This window comes from Argiope bruennichi, chromosome 3 (genome assembly GCF_947563725.1).
Source record: "Argiope bruennichi chromosome 3, qqArgBrue1.1, whole genome shotgun sequence".
NCBI lineage: Eukaryota > Metazoa > Arthropoda > Arachnida > Araneae > Araneidae > Argiope > Argiope bruennichi.
This window is the reverse complement of record NC_079153.1, coordinates 37,220,021-37,241,046: the sequence shown is the minus strand read 5'-3', so window position 1 is coordinate 37,241,046 and position 21,026 is coordinate 37,220,021. Positions and strand designations below refer to the sequence as shown.

General features: G+C 29.4%; 1 protein-coding gene across 1 annotated transcript; it reads right to left on the bottom strand.

Moving 5' to 3' along the window:
- Positions 1-5,472: 5,472 nt before the first annotated feature.
- On the bottom strand, positions 5,473-20,584 carry LOC129962559 (15-hydroxyprostaglandin dehydrogenase [NAD(+)]-like). Its single transcript, XM_056076324.1, has 7 exons — positions 20,429-20,584; positions 18,490-18,613; positions 14,242-14,348; positions 14,062-14,158; positions 11,452-11,528; positions 5,780-5,916; positions 5,473-5,684 (listed from the first exon to the last, which is right to left on the bottom strand). Exons 1-7 carry the CDS (start codon positions 20,516-20,518, stop codon positions 5,519-5,521), a joined length of 798 nt encoding a protein of 265 aa, XP_055932299.1. The 5' UTR covers positions 20,519-20,584; the 3' UTR covers positions 5,473-5,518.
- Between the last annotated feature and the right edge of the window lie 442 nt (positions 20,585-21,026).

Sequence of the window (21,026 nt, the reverse complement as noted above, 5' to 3'; positions counted from 1 at the left end):
ATCTTTCCTAAAAAAACAAAATTTTAAAAGAAATAAAAACATACTTTATAACTAACTATTAGAATAAGTATATTCAATTCCGCTTCGAGGTGTAGGTGGAAAGTGCAGTACAGTGGTGAGAACAACATGAAGGATGCACGTGTTGCAGGTTCGAGTCGCGCTGTTTTGCATTATTTTTTTACTTATGGATTAATATTTAATAATTGTTTTCCTTTTAAGTTTATCTATATAGGTGTCTTTCCTGAAAAAACGCGATTTTACACACAAAAAAATTTATAACTAACTATTAGATCCTTTTTCTACCTGCTCTCATACTGACAGTGTCATATAGCGCCATTTCGGACCCTATTTCATCATAGTAAAGCTGAGTGCAAGTACAAAAAGTGGTGCAAATATGGTGTGTGATCTTGGTAATGAAATTATAGATTTGTGCCAAATTAGTTAATTTCATGAATTGAAAAAAACTGACCAGAATTTATTCATGGTATTTTTAGTTTTCATGGCCGCTCTCATGGTATTCATGGCCTTAATCAAAGATCCTAATTTTTGTGTGAGTAAGATGAGTGATAACAAGTTTATTAGAAAATATGCGAGAAAATTTCAAGAGACAACTCCTATCAGTTAAAAAAATCAATCCGAATATTTAAACCACATAGTTTGAATAGAAAAGAACATGTAACAATTTATATCAAACAAATAAATTTGTTAAAAAATGGCAAGTTTTAATTTTAAAATGTGGGAAGTGTTGAATATATTTAGATATTTAATTATCTTACTGAACACTTATTAATGGAATTTGATAGCTATATAATATTATATTTCTTAAGTTTCTAGTAGCTGCTATTTCCGGTATTCCAGTTCGATCGCATTGTTTTCAATTTTATTTCCATGGTTTCGTTCTCTTCTTTTCAATACTGTGCAATGCTTTTTTCAATGTGTGCCCAGTGCAAATTTCAGTTCTGCACTGTGTTTTGTCTGTCTGTTTCTTCTATTGGTAACAGACTGTTTGGTCTATTGGTCTACTGATAAAAAGAATTAAGAAGATTCTAAAAATTGAACTATGCTTTAAAGTAATGTCTGTAAACCTTCTACAGAGCTTACCATCAGATCTAGATCTACCACATTTGACTCAAGTATTCTTTAAAGGATAGTAATATATACCTCAGAAAAATTGTTTTAGTAACTTTCAGAAAATTATTAATTATTAAATCAAAAATTAATAAAAATTTTAACAGGTATTTTTTTTTCTGTTCAGAAATCTTCTCATATAAAAATTATTTTTGCATTATCATAAAATTCAAGAATTTCTATCTTTAATGATACCGCTTTGACTGCAGTGCAATTTTTCCCTTGCTTTTGATAATTTTTTTAATAAAATGTTTTGCATAATTTGCTAAAATACTTATCTTTGTTGATAGCAAATTCAAATCGCTTTCGTTGTTTCTCAAAAAATGAGTTGGCATATGAGAAATCACCTTTTACTTTTTGATTTTATATTGCGTAGTAATTGTAAAGAAGCGTAGCTTTTTATAGCAAATAGAAGACAATAAGCGCAGACAATCTTAAATTCAGAGAAAACCCCATTGCAATCATATGGCAATCATGTCTTTTTCGTTGAGTATGGTAATATATTTCATAGCTCGTCTGATAAAGATGGTAGAATGAAAAAAGAAAAATATGTCGAGCAACTATTAATATTTCCACGATGATAGTAGAGCTCATTTGTCACTAAAATATTTCGTTATTTGCTGCAAACTTCAACTCCAATCTAATTTAAATTTATAAAATAGCATCCTGAAACTTCTTCTTTGTTTAAAATACTCATCAATCAATGGTAATTAATTATCATTTTAAAGAATACAATTACCGTTTCGAAAATGCTACAACTGATTTGTAAGTAATTGTGCTTGATATCAAATCACGTTATGAATTTGTGACCTTATTTCTGCAAATTGATATGAAATTTTATACAATCCATCCTTTCTGAAATTACACCAGGTAATTTTTTCACCATCTATTTTCCTACTATGTTCTTTCAGCAATGATTCTGAATTTCAAATATTTGTCGCACTATGCATATATTTTAATCTTTATATATTTTTCTATATAATATAATTAGATCATAATCAAAGATCAAAGATTTTATCTGCTCTGTTTCATGATGATAAAAAATGAACTTGGTGGTCTAAAGAACTGTGTCCATTACTTACATTTCTAATCGTTTAAAGGTACTCGTATTTGATATTTCGGCTTTCCAGTTCTAAATTCTGTTCCTCAATTCAATTTTCTGTATTCCGTCTCCCATTTCTAATTAGTCCTACTTTAATCCTAAATTGTCATAAAGTATAATTCCAAGCTTTTTTGTTAATGACTTCATTACCTCAATATTTTGTTTCAGTACTTCATTATTCTTAACTACCATTCTTATCACATTTATTTTGTCAACATTATTTTATCCTGAAAGGATACTCCCTTTTCTTTTCCTTCCATTGTTAAATTTCAGGAGGTGTATAGTACTTTGCACCATTTGCTTCATCTTCCTTTTTTAATGCACTACAAAATATATTTCTCTCTATTGCCTGATGGTAGACACAGAAGCATCCCATATTGTAACATCTGTTATATCATAATTTGTATGGACGGAAATTCGCCAATTCTACTATCCAAGATAAATCATTTTTCTTCGATTTATATAGAGCATTTATTGTAGTCTAAAGATGATATCAACGAATATATTACGCAGATATTTTAATCTCTTTCTGCATGTTTTGAGGGAGAGGATAGTTTTGATGCCTGAAATAATTTCAATAGATTCAAGCTGGGAGTCCAAAAAATGAAGACATTATATCTTCAACTTCCCCTCTATTATCTTTCCAAAAATGAAAAAAAAAGCATAAAATCAAATTCTTAAAAGTGATTTATTCTTTAAAGACCTGTCAATAACAAAAGATTATGAAATTTTAATTTTCTGAAACTTTTGCCGGTATCTTGTGATTTAAATTATCTTGTCGACCAAGTTTATATGATAAAAATCATATATGAGTACTTGTCAACAGAAATCATAAATGTTTGGTTATGTTTAGCAGGATTCCGAATTATGTAATCCTAAAACTCTCCAATTGCACTACATTTTTTACACAGAAGAGTGTATTGTAAATAATGAAATCATAATTATTTTGATTCTTAACATTTATATTTGAATAATAGTAGCCGCTTAGCCACAACATTTATTTAAAGAATATAAAATGAGAATGCTGTGTGTATTCTATAATCTTGAAAAAATCAACTGAAAAGCTTTAATTCAAATCATAGATAGCTTTAATGTAAGGTTTAAAACTGTCACCATGTTGAGTCAAATGTCAGAAGATATTGTGATGTCCGAGCGCTATGGAACTATTAAAATTTGCAATAATTAAAATTCTTCAACCTTTAAAATGCGGTAATTGAATATAGCTGTTAGCGAAACAAAAGGTGAGTATTGTCATGGCAGGGTAATTTACTCTGATTCATTGCAAAGGTATTACAACAATTCAAAGTCGATTTCAAAACTTATGATTCTAAAAAATATAAAAAGCATACAATAGTTTACCTTGAAAATTTTGAAATTAAGAAACATTCAATTAAATACAAAAATAGTTACTTTAATTCAGAAATAAATTTTGAAACAATAAATTACATGTAGATATAATTCCTGTAAAACTCCATTATTTAGCAAATTGCTTTTTAAAATAATCCTTGATTAAAATTTTGAACTTCATTACGAATCAAAGAATATATACTTCTTTATATCTTCTTCGTTAATATATATAAGTTAACAAGATATATATAAGTTAACAAGATATACTTTTTTACGATAAATATGTAGAATCAAATATGACATTTTTTTAACAAGATATAAATACTTTTTACGATAAATATGTACTTTTATATTTTCTCCCTTATAAATTTTGGAGCAAAAAATTTCATTATCAACAATGAAATCGAAAGTTTGGATATACAGGAAACATGTTTATCCCGCTCTTCCAAAGCATTTGTAAACAATCAGGATGCATATTGCTTCACATAAATTGGATATAATTTATTTATAAAAAAAACAAAGGATAAAATAAATAAAAATGTTGCACAACAATTGTTAAGATAAATGAATAATCATATTATTATCTGATTGTTTCCAGAATTGCCCTTGCCATCATTGCTTAATATTAATTAGCATCTTTTTTCGTCTATTTATGAGATTTGTACGTGTTTCTTTCTATTTTTCCTTTGAAAGTTTTCTTGTAACATCAACAGGTGAAATCAAAATCAACAGGTGAATTATAAATGTGAATTAGATATATTTAATGTTAAAAATAAAATTTGATTTTCAATTAATCATTTAAAAACAGAAATAAAACATGCTAAATATTTTGAAAAATATTTTTAAAAAAATTTGATGTCGAACTCACCAAAAAGAGAAAAGAGATAATTATATCTGTTTTTAACGTATTCATATAGTTTTGAATTTTTTAAAAGAAAACATGGAAAGTTTTTATTATAACACTAACTAGTTCTTTCAAAGACACTGAAATTCCTTAAATTCAGGAATACAAATATTTACCCTCAAAATATGCATATATATTAATTTTTAATTATTAACAAAAAGTAACATATCTGGGGGATCAAAGAATAACGTATCTACTTATATATATATATATATATATATATATATATATATATATATATATATATATATATATATATATATATATATATATATATATATATATATATATACATTCTCTACACCGTTCGTCCCGTGGTGATGATATTTATTATGCGTATATGGCCAATCCCCGATTGTTGTTATTCTTGCTTTGCATTCACTGCAAAATAACAACATTCCGTCAATAGCCTTTTAATTTAAAAGGTCTGATATGTATTCAACTTTGTTTATCCAAGAAAACCCATGTATTCAAGTGTTCGAAGTCGTTCAGAGGCCGTTCTAAAAACTCGACTGCAACGTGAACATGTGTAAAGTCGGGCATGCTTCTTTTAAGAGTATGGTTTGCTCATCTTTCCACCCAATTAACAGTGAATCCTTCGAATTCCGAACACATATATATACAAATGCTTTATTTAAAATTTTCTTTGCGCGCAAGCGCATTACTTGCACTGTAAGTAAACCTATGTGTTCTGCTAAGCAATATACAAACCGTGTCTCAGTAGATTCATATAGGTTGGCTTGATTCTTTGATATGTCTCTCATTTTAAATGGCAGTTTCCTTCTTTGGTACTTAGTAATCATTTCATATGAAAAGTAATTAAAAATGGCCCAAAATATAAGAAGAAAAAATGAAAAATTACTAAAGAAAGGATGGTTAATAAACATTAAGAAACACTATCAGAACAATATTTTTAAAAAAATCGGTCTCGTATTTGTGTAAACTAAAAAGAAATACCAGAATTTATTTGAAATTTTTTTTAATTCTTTATTAAATTTTCAAAGAAAAATTGCATTTATTTATCCTTTTCATTTCTTTCATTGAGGTTTTATATTTCCAGCAACTTCTTCTTCTGCTGGGATTAAAGTCTTCAGTTTTTCGTCAAGTTCGTAATAGTGATATCCATCAGGAACAACGAGTAACGTAGAGCCATTGATTTTGTCTTCTAATAGCTTCAACACTCCTTTTGCTGTGTATTCAACGCTGGAAAAAATATAACAAATAAAAATAATGGCACAAATTGGTGATTGAAATTATGGAAAAATTAACAGTTCTATTTAAATGTTTATTACGAATACCTCATTTTATCAGGGCGGTTGGATGAGTCCAATGTGGGCTCAAGAGTTCTGTTTACTGATTTCATCATATCTGTGTCTACATAATAAGGGCATAAAGCAGCAAAGAAGATTCCATCCTTATCATAATGGTAAGGAAGCTAAAATGAGAATGATAAATGACCATAAGTTGGGAAATGCTTCTATAATTAAATGAAGTCAGACTTTCAATTGTACAAATTCAAATGTAGTTACATTTTAAAATTACTATATGCGCTTAAACATTTAGTAATAAACAAGTTAACTTTTCTTACAAATAAAATATTATAAAATTACTTACAAAAAATAATGAAAGTTTGATATAAATTAACCTTTCTTATATTAATATTATTATTTATCAATAATATTAATATTTCATAATTTCTTATATTAATATTACATATAATAGAAATTTTCCATCGTCATGTTCGTATAGCTTATTTCCGATTTTATCAAAATAATCTTTGAATTTATGTATAAAGATATTTTTTTAATTTTAATCATTTTTTGCTTTACGATAAAGATAATTAAATTTATTTTACAGCTATTAAAAATTCTTTATAAAAAGGTCAAAATATTAGCCACTTGATTCATAACTAACATATCATTACAAATTAGACGATATCTGCTTCACCCAGAGGATAAAAAAAACGAGGAAATTATTTCCTACTCATTTGTTACAAACATAATTTTGTCTTAACCAGACAGAAAAAGAAATTACTTCACCAAAATTTTTAAAGCTGAGATAATGGATTGCTGTTCTTTCAATCTGTTCGATATTCTTTAACTTGTACCATAGTTTTATATCAGCAGTTCTTATCCTCAAAATTTAAAACAGTTTATCACCATACACTGGCAAAGAACATCCCATATTGCTGTACTTGTATAGAAATTTCGAGCATTCCAGTTTTATCGAGTTGTTTGTTCATCGCAAACTATCGTTCTTTCAAACTGAAAATACTACTTTTTGACTGTCACTGAAATCAGATTTACGAATTCGAACATAATATTTTGCATGGGTATTTCCTTTCTCTCTTTTTAACAATACGAAATGCAATTGCGCAAAGCATTTCAAGTTCAAAATGACGCAGACCATTTTACATTTATCTCAACAGCCAAAATTAATTCTACTATTCTCTGAAGTTTTAATTAATATAATAATACTGGATACATAAATTGTCATAAATTAAGAAATCAGTTTTTTTTAACCAGAACAATTAGGAAAAAACCAAAAATAATTAATCTAACGAACTGTTATTGTTATCATTATTTTTACTATTATTATTATTTTAGATTAAAGTGTTACAAAAGTAACGGTCCAATTCACATCCAGTTTTTTTTTTCTTGATGAACACATTTAATTGTAGAAGCAAACATATATATATACAGAGAGTGAGAGAATCCAATATTCAGATACTGTTAATTCCTCTTATTAATTTTATTCCCTTTATGAAATTTAATTATTTCATGAAAAATAAAGCAGCTTTTTTATTTTTTTTACTAATGCTTACAGTGTGTTTTAACTAAATTTCCGTACCAGAAGTACTTTGGATATCAAAATATCCAATCAGGAAGGGCTTTCCTCAAGTGAATGAAAAAAACGCAATTCAGTTATTGTAATTAAATATAAAAGAATTTCAACAATAAAGGCGAAAACAATTCGCCCATAGCAATTCATAATATGTGATAGAAATCTATACATAAATCTGTGCAGTCATAAAGCTGATAAACACAGGCAAAAATTTTGCATTAACTCAATAGTAAAAATTATCTAATGACATTCTACAGGCGGTTTTCTATAGTTGGCGCACTTATTCAATAAGTGCAGCAACATCGAAAAGAAGGTAAGAATGAAATTGTTTTTCTGTTAAGTAACCTTCATGATTAATAACTGATAGAGAAGCTGTTCACGGTAGATTAGTGAAATCTCTAAGGGCACATAGTATTCTTATGTCAGTAAATATTCCAATACACTATTTGTGACCAGTATCACGAGAGATATTAGTAGCATTCTGATGTATCTACATAAAGAATCATTGGAATAATAATGTTCGAAATATCCATACCCTTATAGCATTTATGATAATTTTTGTAGCTAGTCTGTTATATGTATGCTGGAAAGTATTCAGCAATTGCTTCTGGTTCATTTTTAAGCTGATCATTAACTATCTTTCCACACCATGGCATTGGAGCATTGACACTCTACGATATTCCATTTTTAGGCCCTCCATTACGATCAATCATTCGCAAGCATTCACCTCATCTGTCAATTCAACCCCCCCCCCATCCTGGTGAACGAACACATACAATAGATCGCAATCTCCTCCATGTCAAGCATCCCAAGCTCTCCCTCCCTGTCAACACTTGATGCACTCCCATTCGAAATGGCTCAGTAGCGACAGTGACTGAAATAAATTCAAGTAGAAACCCGGCTTTTCAATCCACGTCATTTTAATTCCAATCTTTTTTCTTTCATTGATGCTTTATTTTTATAGTGCCATGACTTCATTTGCATAATAAGAAATAATTTTCAGTGTCCGACTTTACATCAATGAGCTTCATTACAAAACGAATTTTATTCGTAAATATTATTGAATACTACAGCTATTTCTTTCAACTTTCTTCTTTCATTGAAAAACGCTTTAACGACGATTGGAAGTTTGTAGTAAAGTAGATACAGGATTAAGACATTGGGGATACAGGTCAGAAATGACTCATAACTATTCAAGAATAGACTTCGGAATTTATGACCTCTTGTCATTACTTCATCGACACTCTCCGACAGACTCTGTTTGTCCTATGAATTTGTTGATCTTCCCTGTATTAGTCGCCGGGAAAAACCAATCCCAAGTATTTTCTTCTTATTTCCTTCTATTTAGTTGCATATTATCTTATATCTGCTTTGTTCAAGGCATTCAGTATGCTGGTAGCCAATATTTTTAGCAGTGTGTTACATTACTAGTCGCCTTTGACGACTAACTTATTCGCTTAGTTTATTAACATTTTGGTTTATTAAATATTAATGTAAAGTGAATATTTTTTTCAAATTTCACGTTGTTATCTGATAAGACTTGAAAATATGAACTGAATCAGCCAAAACAAATTATAACGCATGCAAATTAAAAAGAATATATAATACGCAATAAAAGCAGAAGTGAAAATTCTACTTCAGAATCAATAACCAAAGAAGGCACTTTTTTTTAGACTTAGTTTTAAAATTGTCAAAAGCACACGACTGAATGCTTATATAAATGAATTTGAATTTAAAAACTATAAAAACTATTTCAAATTGTGTATTACATTTAAAAAATATTAAAAATAAACAAAAGATAGCACAATCAATAAATAAACATAGCATAAATCTATAAATCATTAAAAAAGTAATTTTTTGAATTTTTGGATAATGTGAAAGTCATTGTTGTGAGGTAATAGTTTGAAATATGTGGTCATCGATTTCTATAGTTATGTCATAGCAATTACCTATCTGGAAATGGTTAAGACCATTTTCGTGCCCGATTAAACTTTGCTTGATATCTATTTCTTGATTTCTTTTACATCTTCTTTCCTCTGAATGAATACAGGTAATTAATGAATTTTATCCAGCCTATTACTAATAATATTTTTTTAGCTTCATTAATCAGCGAAACGCTGAATAAAGTACAGCTTTGTCAACGTTCAATAAAACTGTCTGAACTGTATGAATATTAATTTTTTACATTTAACCTCTGCCATTCGACAATATGTAATAAGAACGATTTCTGTGCCACATACATTAGTGTTTTAAGTATATAGGCATGATATACGCAATTATAGTTCTGATTTTATATGCTTTTTCACTGCGAAAAGCACCAATGCATTGATCTTGGTGCAAAACTTGCATTATGTAAATTATTGTAACATTCAAAAATGAATCGATGTTCATGGGTAACAAAAAATAACAATAATAACAATTTTATTCATATTTCCCTTGATTATTGCCTTTCAGATATTAGAATTTCATTTTAAATAGGCATAGATTTACCATATTTAAATAAAATTACTGTTTTCAGAAAATACATGGTTAGCAAGAAATAAGTTACCCACTTCAGAGAGGTCTAAAATGCGTTCTATTGGTCCAAATAAAATAAAATTTGAACTACAGAATATTCAGACGATGCGCTTCGCATTCATTAATTAGAAAAAATTAGTAGAAAAATTCACCAATTGATGGCTCTGTAACACAAATGGCATTTATTTGCATATATTGAAAATGTGAAACAAAATTTCCGTTACAGCGCACGTCTATTACCATTTTTCTTTGGATAAAAAGAAGGCGAATTCTGCACGAACATTAGTTTCTTCTCTATTTGTCATGCCTACGTGACAAGAAAAAGCGCTACTGGTGAAATTGTTCTACCAGAATCAACAAAACTCCGTTACAGCTCTAAAGGAATTTCGTCGTATGAAGCAGATGCGAAGAGGTCCAATGTCTCCAGGTACCCCACTCAAAATGATGCAGAAATTTGAAAAAACCGGGCAACTTGGCATTTTTCCAGTTAGAGGATGGAAAAAAATCCCGTCTTCCAGAGTCGAAAATGCTGCGACCGCGCTCGTTGAAGCCAGCAGTCAGTGGCCGCATAATAATGTGAGTTTGCCAGTTGTTTCCCATGTTCTAGATATACCGTATTCAACTGTACGAAAAACCGTACGGCAGATTCTGCATTCTTAACCATACAAAATCAAATCTGTGCACCTGTTGCTGGACGGGAACTTAAGGTTACGTAAAATTTTTGCATTTCAGTTCCTTACTCGAATGGTGGTTGACACAATTTGACGATGGAACAACATTCTGTGGAGTGATGAGGCCCACTTTTGCCTCAGTGGGCAAGTTAACAGCCACAACTGGCAAATTTCGGCTGAGGAAAACCCTCACGTTATCCAGGAGCAACACTTGCATCCTGAAAAAGTGACAGTATGGTGTGGTTTTACAGCTACCTTTATCATTGAAAGTCATTTCTTTGAAGAGATAACTTCGAGTGAAATAAAAACCTCTTCCGTCACAGGACAACTGTACCATGGTAAGCTGAGGGATTTTGTAATCTCTACTCTTCTACAGCGTAGATGCCTTCAAGACATCGTTTCCATGCGGGATGGTGCACTACCTCATATTGATCGTCTTGTAAAGAGATTGTTAATACAGCATTTCACAGAAGCATGATTTATCAACCGTTCTTTCCCTTCTCGCTCGCCACACATCACCCCTTGAGTCTTTTGGTTGTGGGGTTATTTGAAGGACAATATCTACCGTCAAAGCCCATTATCTCTACCAGATCTGCAGGACAACATCCGGCGGCATATTCTTAATATTCCGGCAGACTCACTCCGTTCATCTATAGAAAATATGGTTCTCCGATTAGAGATATTGTTGAAAATGAAAGAGGACAAATTGAGCAATTCTAATTTTACTTCATTTAACAATTATAAACCATATGAAATGGTTTTATATATATTACATCGCCACCTAACGGTGAATTTTTGTACTAATTTTTATTTAATAAATGTACAGCGCATCATCTCAATAATCTGTAGGTCAAATTTTTTTTCTTATTTGGATTAATAGAACGCCTTTTATAGCCCTCTAAAATGGGTAACTAATTTCTTGATAACCCTGTACTTACTCCAAAACTGCGAGTCAAACCCACTACACCATGCTTAGTGGCTGCGTACGCCGGTATCAGAGGAACAGGTACAACTCCTATAAAATATAAATAAATGCTTTTTTAATATATTCTCTGTGGTAAAAAAATAACATAATAAAAATAGGCATATATTTACGGCAGTTCTTCAACATAAATGGTAGGGAGGGAATGCAAATGCTCATTTCTTTAAAAGAAATCAAATTAAAATCACTAAAAACACTCAGAAACCATATAAAAATGGCGGGAGTCTTCTCTCAAAAAATTTTTCGCATACTTTCTAATAAATCTGATATCCCAAAAACACCTTGTATGACATTGGCCTACAATAGTTACGAAATAATAAATTTGGCGTGAATTTAGCATATTTACTGAATTTATCGTATCATCCTTGACAAGGTTTGTGGTGATTTATCCCTGGTATGTCGTTAATAGTAACCGAAAATCGAATTCATGCTTTAGATATGTTTTCTCAACCGATTCAAACAAAGATTAGTAACAAGAATGCAAATGTAGTCGCAAAATCCCATACCAAATTTGATTAAGTCATTGCGTTTTTGAATTATCGCGTCTACATGTTTCTGAAAGTACAGACCGACAGACAATCAACCCATTGTTGGATTTCGCTCGAAGTTTGATAGATGTCTTCATTATAGATGGTAAATCTGCATACTGAATCTAATCTATATAGTTGCCTTCGTTTAGTAGTTATCGTGCTAAATATTTGAACAGCCGGACAGACGAACTTCCTCTACACGGACTTTGCTCAAAATTTACCTGAAATCTGCAAATTTCATGTAAAGGCCTCATGCCAAACTTCAACCGTCTAGCATAAAACGGGTTTGAGGTGTCTTTGTCATAGATAAACAGGCGGACTTTTCCCAAAAATGTGTTTTTCGAGTTCTGGGATGTCGAAAACGTGGAGATTCGTCGAAATCTCGAGTTCGAATTTTTCGACGATTATTATACTTTCTTTATACCACATATACGAGAAAGTAATAACTCGACATGAAAATTATTGGAAACTTAATGTTAGTAAGCCCTGTTGAGCAATGTGCATCAATGTTAAATTTTCAACAGTGAAAAACTACTGAAATGAATGAAACTAGTTATATTACTTTTAAAGTTATTTATTTATGTAGCATTAGGATATTCTAAATAATATAGGGCTTTCAAAAAAAATAAAGAAAGAAAGTGCTTTAGCAATTTAAAGGTACATTTTTTTTTCTAGTCATATTACGTTAAAATATTTTTAGGCTTGAAATTAGAATAAGGGAAGGGATTCATTTAGCTTATTAGATAAATTTAATTTGATGAATTAATTAATTTGGTTAATTAATAATTAAGTAACAAATCAAGACACATCATTTTGTCTGAGATAAAGAACTGAAGCATCTAAGTTTCTGACTTACTAAAAAAATTTGTCAGAACTGATGCCAACCTACATAATTTCATACAAAGATTGATAAATTTGGTGGGAAGCATACTTTCCACGGCCCTAGAAAGTGTTAAACAAATTTCTAGGTTGCTGTGAGCAGATAAAAATATAAATGAGTATGAGATATAAGGAGTTTTGAAAAATTAGTGAATTAATTACAAATTCCAAGAATAAATAAATTATGCAGAAAAATAAATCTTGATCAAATGAGATCCGAAACATAACCGTCGAATGTAAATTTATAGAAAATATAAGATATAAAACAACATTATCTAAATAAACAAAATAAAGTTGTTAAAAATATTCATGAAATGTACAAATATCCCAGGAAGTGTTCCAAGCTGTGTTCACGAGACCTATCATTTGCATAGTATCATGGGCAGGTGAAAACAGGAAGATTCTAGTAGACTCTTTGGTAACATGGATATCAAAGCAGATGTGGGTGACAAGTTCCTAAACATTTTTTGAGATCATGTTCGCAGAAAAAACAATCAAACATTATCAAGCATCAGCTGATATATGGACCAGAATAGTTTACTGTTCTTTCAGTCAAATTTCACAACGAAACTGGTTAGGGATATAATGTTTTCGCGACCAAATTACAGATCCGGATAGCTTCACTCGTTATTTCACACTTACCTTTTTTGTCAATATTTTCCAGTGAGAGTATTCCATAATTCCATCTGTTTTTAAAATCATGATATATAGGTCTGATAATTTAAATCTTGCAATAATGATGTGAATATTTAAAGAAAATAAATGTTCTTATAGACATGCTTCAACGCTCGATTATTTGCTTTACATATATTAAAACGGCATTTTAATTTATTTTAACCAGCCTTACCTTTAATTATTGATCCATAAAGAAGACTGTTCGCATTATTCTAAGGCATTTCATGAAAAAAAAAAGAAAGAGCTTTTAGAATTTAATTCAAAAAAATTTCAATTAATTTTTATATTGAAGAAATTTTTAACTCTTAATTTCTTAAAAAGCAGTGTGATTGTAAAGGATAAAATTACAATTATAAATATGAAATAAACGAATTCCAAAACATTATTTCACTTTAAGACTGACAAAAAAGCAAATGGTAGCAAGAAGTTTGATTGTTTTTTTACTGTATCGGAGCGTTTTATGCTGCTAAATATTGCTTTACCTGCAACAGAAGCTGTGTTGATAACCGCACCGCCATTTCCTCCTTTGCTTTTTCCCATGTATTTCAGAGCTGCGTGGCATCCTAGGAGAGGTCCCAACTGAAATTAAGTTCGTAAATATATGAACTTTTTAGACTACATTATTCTATAAACTTTTTTTTTTTTTTTTTTTTTAAACTCACCAAATTAACTTCAACGCATGTGCGAGGATCTGGTTCCATCAAGACTCCTGCATTGTTCACGAGAACGTCAACTCTCTTAAAATGTTTCAGCGTCCCTTCGAAAACATCTGATACAAAAAAAATTCAATGTTATATCTTAAAAGAATAGCATAAGATTAATTGTATACATTATTTATAAAACTATCTCATTTTTTTGCTATTCCTTCGCACATAATGATTGTATGTGAACATAAGTAAGTCTTTGGGTAACACAAAGATATTTTAATTGGATATAAGTAATATTTTAATTGAAGAACAGTTTATTTTCAAACAAAGTATTGTAAAAAATCTGAAGTAAGGAAAGTTAACTAGTTATTAACAGAAACAGTAACAGAATTCCAAATACATTTTTAATAAGCACATTAGCTTTGGGAACTGAAACGTTGCCGGCAAGGAAAACAGGATTTCCTTTTTGGATCGTAAGTAAGAAAAATAGTTAAAGCGCGACAATAAATAAATGATACTGTTTCTTGGGGCCAAACAGTATTGCAGAGTTACATTTTCAATATTTTGTACAAATAACAGGAAAGGTTTCTGAATGAGTGTCCGTCGTTAGAAAATGCTGTTACCTTTCTAAAAAATTCCATTTTGTTCAATTAAATCTATTTACTATCATAATCTACAGTTTTAATTATCTGGATCCATTTCCATTGGCTGAAAAGAACAAATTGTACATCTTTGCAATATAAAATCTGTGAGCAATAAATGCTTTTTTTGAGCTAAAACTAGTTAGTAAATTCTTTTTAAACGCGAATATATTCTTGAAATTTATTTTTAGTCATAACAGTGATTTGATTAATGATGTAGATAGAGATTAATGATGTAGATAGAGATAGACAATATCATTTTTGTGGGGGGGAGGAAATATTAGAAATAAAATATATTACAGTAGGTCTTCTGGGACATTAAACTTATTCTTATGAATAGGTAATAATTAAAATGTTCGTGATTGTATTTTTAATTTAAAAATCATTTTTAAAATCATTTGAGAATAAATCATTTCTGTACATGACTTTCCACTATTAACTGAATAATTATTATTGATAAGTATACATAGCAAGACATTTTGCAGTGCTTCTAAGAAATAAAGAGAATGATTTAATTAAGTTGAATGCAATTTCAAGAAGAAATTTAAGAATTAAAAAAAATTAATATATATGTGAAAATGATACACAAATGAACATTATAATTACACTCCATAGTAAATTTGAGATAAGAGGAATTTTAAAATTTATATGAAGTGTATATATTGTGCTTTGGTAAAACTTTTCTTATCGTCAAAAGTATCGAAATATTCATAGACAACAGTATTTAAAATGCAAAACATGTATGTTTTATATTCAGCTGTGGAAATACTTTCATTATTCGGTATTAAGCTGGGTTTACACTCTGCCAGCTATAAGACGGCAAGTAAGCAGTGCATGCGTAAGAAGGGCTGAAAAATGCTGTTCGGTTCGATGTCCTGTCGGGACAATCAATTGTCCCGACAGGACAACTACAAACTGCTGTATTGTATATTTATTTTTTTCACTGCGCATGCGTTTGTAGAACTTGGCGGGTTTTTTGGCATTAAAAAAATTAATCACTTTCCGTAGATTAGTTTTCGACATTTTTTGTTGTGTTTTTGTTCTTTGCGACCATTTTATGCGAGGTTGTAATTTTTTTTTACTTTTATTTTCCATTTTTTTCCTATAGTTTTCCAAATTTAGGTATGTTGATCTTTTTTTTTAAGGTTACAGTTTCCTGGTGGTAAGGTTTCGGCTCGTGAGCCGTTGAGATTCAAGTTTGAGACCCGATTCCACCGAAGAACCGTCATGTAAGGGGGTCTGTTGCACGTTAAATCCATCAGGGTCAAACGTCCTCCCACTGGTGTGGTGTAGAGAGGAGGGTGCCAGCTCAGGTGTCGTCCTAGTCATCTGACCGTGGTTAAAAATTACGAGGTCCGTCCCAAAATAGCCCTAGTGTTGCTTTAAAACGGGACGTTTATATAACTAAACTATTTTTTTTAATCATGTTATTTATTGTGTAAATATCCATCATTTTAATAAGATATGCAGTGAAAAAGAAAAATTCAGGGATGCTAAAGCGACAACTCATAGCCAGGCATGGAATGCTTGAATCTATCTTATGAAATTGTGGCAAACATAAATCAGTCCCTTTCTATGCATGCGCTGAATACTTGCCGTCTTATAACTGACCGAGTGTAAACCCGGCATTATGTGCAGTCGCTTTTGCCCTGAAAAAAATTAAAAAAAAAAAAAAAAAAAAAACATTGTTCGCTTTTTTTTTTTTTTTTTATTATTATTCTATCAGCTAAAATATACTAAATAAATTTATGTAATTCCAATATCTTTGAGTAATTGCTGAAAAAGGCTGAATAAATTTATACATTATATATTTCATTCCATTTTATCCTTATTGATCGAAACAGATCGAACCTAATTCATTTAAATCACTTGTGTTAAAGAATGCTTTTCAAAAGATTCCTAACTAATATATGCAGTAAAAGGCACATAAGGAATTAAATGATAGATAGACTTCTAAAAATAGCTTTATTTAAAAAATGGAATAATATATAAATAATCCTTAATTAAATTATAAGTTGCTCAGTCAAAATTAAACTACAATCTGAATTATCCGTGCATGAAAAAGTTTAAACAAAAACAATGTTAAACTTTTTTTCTGTATAAGTAAGATCAACATTTATGATGAAATGTTTTTAGATATTACATATACAAAGAATAAAATTAAATAATGTATCAGAAAATACTTTATTTGATTTTTTATATAATAATTTATGAACTCTTTCTCTAGATGTCAGCACAAAATTATATTCTTTTTGACATCCGTAAATATAATTTTTTCATCATTATTAAATATTATGACTTTATTATTTCATTTCCATTATTTATTTAATTTATTTATAATCTGATTCTTCATATTTATTTTTTCTCTTACATTTGATTATCGTCTGCTTTAAGTATGAGAAATAAACGTTTAATATTCTAAATTGCTTTTTCTTTCATTCTGTGATTGGCCACATCAATTAAAATTTATTCGTTTGAATGTATATTCGAAACCTTTTGCATTTTAATGGTGAAATATCTTGAGTTAGTTTACTTTTAGACATTCTATTAGAAAGATATACTTATTCGTATTTTGTTAAAAGCAAAAATAAATCTGAATGAAAATTATTCTATTAAGATTTCGAATGAATCTTCATTATTTTAAGCAAATAGAATCTTCGTTTTGTTTCAGAATTCTGCGCTACAAATTTATGGGAATAAAAATCCATTAAAAAGTTTTTAAAAAGGAAGACTTATTGTTTTATGACCATTCATTTGACTCCTATAAAGGTAAGTGCCTTTTTCAATATTTTAGTCAGTTCATGAATTGAATTAAAATAAATATAAAATGTAGTTAACTTCTATTTATACATATTAGTTCATACATATCCGAAAGGCTTCCTTTTAGAGTGTATTGTGGAAAATTATTAACCATATTTTGCATATTCAAATATGAATGGGAATGAAGGAATATATATGAGTTTAATTCTCAATTTTACTTTAATAGTTAATTCCCAAATATTTCTGGAAAAATTAATTAAAAGTGCAAAAAAGCTTACATGTTTTAAACATATAAGCACAAAATTGATTTCTTGTATGTGCTAATAACATACACTTTATGTTATTGCGTTAAGCAGTACTTTATTTGTTAAATGGCAACAAATGAGTTGCCCCTTAAAGATAATAATAACAATCATCTTAAATAAAATCTAAGATGATCTTAGTAAATCTTAAATCAAATTTAAGATGATCGTTAGTATTATCATTAATCGACAAACTTATTTCAAATTTCTGCTTTACTTCTAGATAATTATATTGCATTTTTTCAATCAATAAAAAATTATTCTAAGCTCAGTATAATGTCAATTTCCATAATAAGTGCAATATAAGTTCATACTATTTTACTTCACTTCTTTCTTCCTATATGGCTTTTTAAAATGTAAAAAAAAAGAAAAAAAATTCATATTTTATCATCACTGTTCCTTACGCCAGTGAGAAGTTCATCCTATCCTCCTATGTTTTCCATGCCCCACCCCCCATCTCTTATTGTTATGCCACTAGAAATTTTATAATAAAACAAAAATTTAACAGAAATCTCATCGTTTTTAAAAAATATTTAATACTTAAAAATAAGTTAACTTACTTGCGTAGTCAGATTCTTTTGTTAGATCACATTGTATTACTATTACATTTCCTTCGCCATAAATTTTTTGCTGCTCCCTTGCAAATTCTTCTGCTTTTGATTTTTGAATGTCAGCTATACATATCTGAAAATCAATTCATATAACGTTGAAAACTTGCCGAAAATAAAAACTTAAATGCATCTAATTACTTAAGAGTATTTGGGGGAATGCGGTTCTTTTCTATTAAACAGCTATCATTATTTCACATTCAGATCTGTTGGATTAAGTATTAGTATCATTACTTTCTTGCAAGTAACTATATATAAAGTATCATAATTAATGTAAACAAATAAATTAATGGAGCAATGCATCATTTTTTTTCTAAATGTATCCATTCCCCTTAGTAGCTTGTTAAAATTAGTAGCTGATTTAAAAATAAATAAATTACTATTGCTTTAATCATATGAAAAGAGGTCTCGGGTTTAATAATATTATGTAGAACAGATTTATAGAATCAAATTTATAACATAGAAATAAAGGTCTGAAAATAAATTTCTGTTAAATAGTGATTGAATCCTTATTCATCGCTTACAATTAAGGGTAAAATCTGCATACGAAATAAAATATGATATATCTATATAAATTATTCCAGAATGAATCTGATTTTGCAATAAATATATGAATGTAGTTCACTGCTAACTCCCTTTTCTTTAATTGAGGCACATTTTTCTTTTCGGTATATATATATATAAATATGATATGAGCAATATATATATATATATATGAGCAATGCATAAATCCGTGCATACGTATTTGTAAGTGCCAATCACAACAAAGAGGATTTTAATTGACAGTTATAAACACATTATGTGAGAATATGTGGTGCATACATGTGCGAGCCCTTGAGGAAGTTGCTGTGTATTTATAACACTGAATTAAAAAAGCTGTCTAATCTTCTATTTAATTTTCGTGTGTGTGTGTGTGTGTGTGTGTGTGTGTGTGTGTGTGTGTGTGTGTGTGTGTGTGTGTGTGTGTGTGTGTGTGTGTGTGTGTTACCGCGGGAGGAATAATTTGTACAAAGAAACAAAGGTGCAAAACACCATAAGACAAGAGCGAAAGAGACCGAATTTTTCCTTTTAGTATATTTATCGTGACATTCTCATAGGGATTTCTTTGACAAGTATCGACTTAGGATGAGAAAGATGAATAGGTGTTAAAGATTTTTATCCTTTCGTTCATGGCGTGGGAAACCAAGGATAGAACATCAGTTTTAAATGTGCCGTCTACAAAAACCATGACCTGAATCTTATTAAAAAGAGCAGCAGATAAGTAGAATAATAAAGTGCGAAGAAAAATGTTCTTTCGGTATTTAATTAAAATTAATTCAAACATCCTAGACAAAGTGATGTTGTAAAAGTTTGAACACTAATATTTGAGAAACTGCTAAAATCATATTTCATTGAATCGTCTCAACCCAAATTATTCAAATATCATATGCATAATCGAGTCAAATAAAAATTTAGTTGTAATAAATAAAAAATTAAAATAAATATAATTTGTTCTACGTAAAAACTGAACACTGAATATTAAGAATTTTCACAAAATGCCGTATTAAAATTTATCATTCATTTTTAATCAAAGTATTTATTACGGTGATTTATTTTAGGAGATTCGCATAATAAATGTCTTTATTTCTGATTTAAAAAAATAAAAAAATGACACTCATTAAATAAAACAACAATTTTTTGACATTAATAGTAACATGTTTATGATAAAAAAAAATATTTAAGTTAATTTAGGTGAACTATAAACTGCGTCTAATCTATGGGCTGTTGAAACCGTATTTAATTACTTAGTATAATATTTAGAAAATAAGACAAGTCTAAATTCAAAATATAATGTCTGATAAGTTTCTGAAATTCCATTAAAAATAATAGTGGATATAAAACATATACATACTCGATAACCTTTCTTCAACAGTTCTTTGCAAATAGCTGCCCCAATACCTTGGGCCCCTCCGGTAACAATAGCAACAGGAGAATCTGACATATTGCTATCAGTTAAAAGTAAAATTCCTCGGATGCACCTTCCATAACCCTTTCTTCTATAAATTGTTGACTTATCTTGAAATATCTAATTCATTATCTTTTATCGATATATTATCTATTGCATGTCATTTCTACTGTTATGCACAAACAAAAGGCATTCTTCAACAATTTGTTCCCCAAAAATTGCAATAAATGCGTCCTACGATAATAAACGGAAGTATCGATAGACACGGGTTTGTGACTTAGCAGTAGCGGTGACTTTGCATTAATTTTGATGATTGTTTTGATAATTCTTCCAAGAAGTATCTGATTGTCTTCGTGCGACGATAATTGAAAAACTCACTTGGTTAGACAGGTGAAATTTTAGTATACGATATTTACATCGAAATTGCGGAATCTTATAACGTTAAACGAGCAATTCTTTTAAATACATAAATTTATTTATTCCGTGTATCTTGGAAACGGCTCAAACGATTTGAATCAAATTTTATATTTTGATAGGGTTTTGC

Bases quoted from the DNA above. Each gene is read 5' to 3' on its own strand.
- LOC129962559 (XM_056076324.1), bottom strand. From the start codon at position 20,518: ATGTCAGATTCTCCTGTTGCTATTGTTACCGGAGGGGCCCAAGGTATT. The intron at 11,529-14,061 runs GTAAAGCAATAT...TATATTTTATAG, and splicing joins CAACACAGCTTCTGTTGCAG to GAGTTGTACCTGTTCCTCTG. The intron at 5,685-5,779 runs GTATTCGTAATA...TATTTTTTCCAG, and splicing joins AACCGCCCTGATAAAATGAG to CGTTGAATACACAGCAAAAG.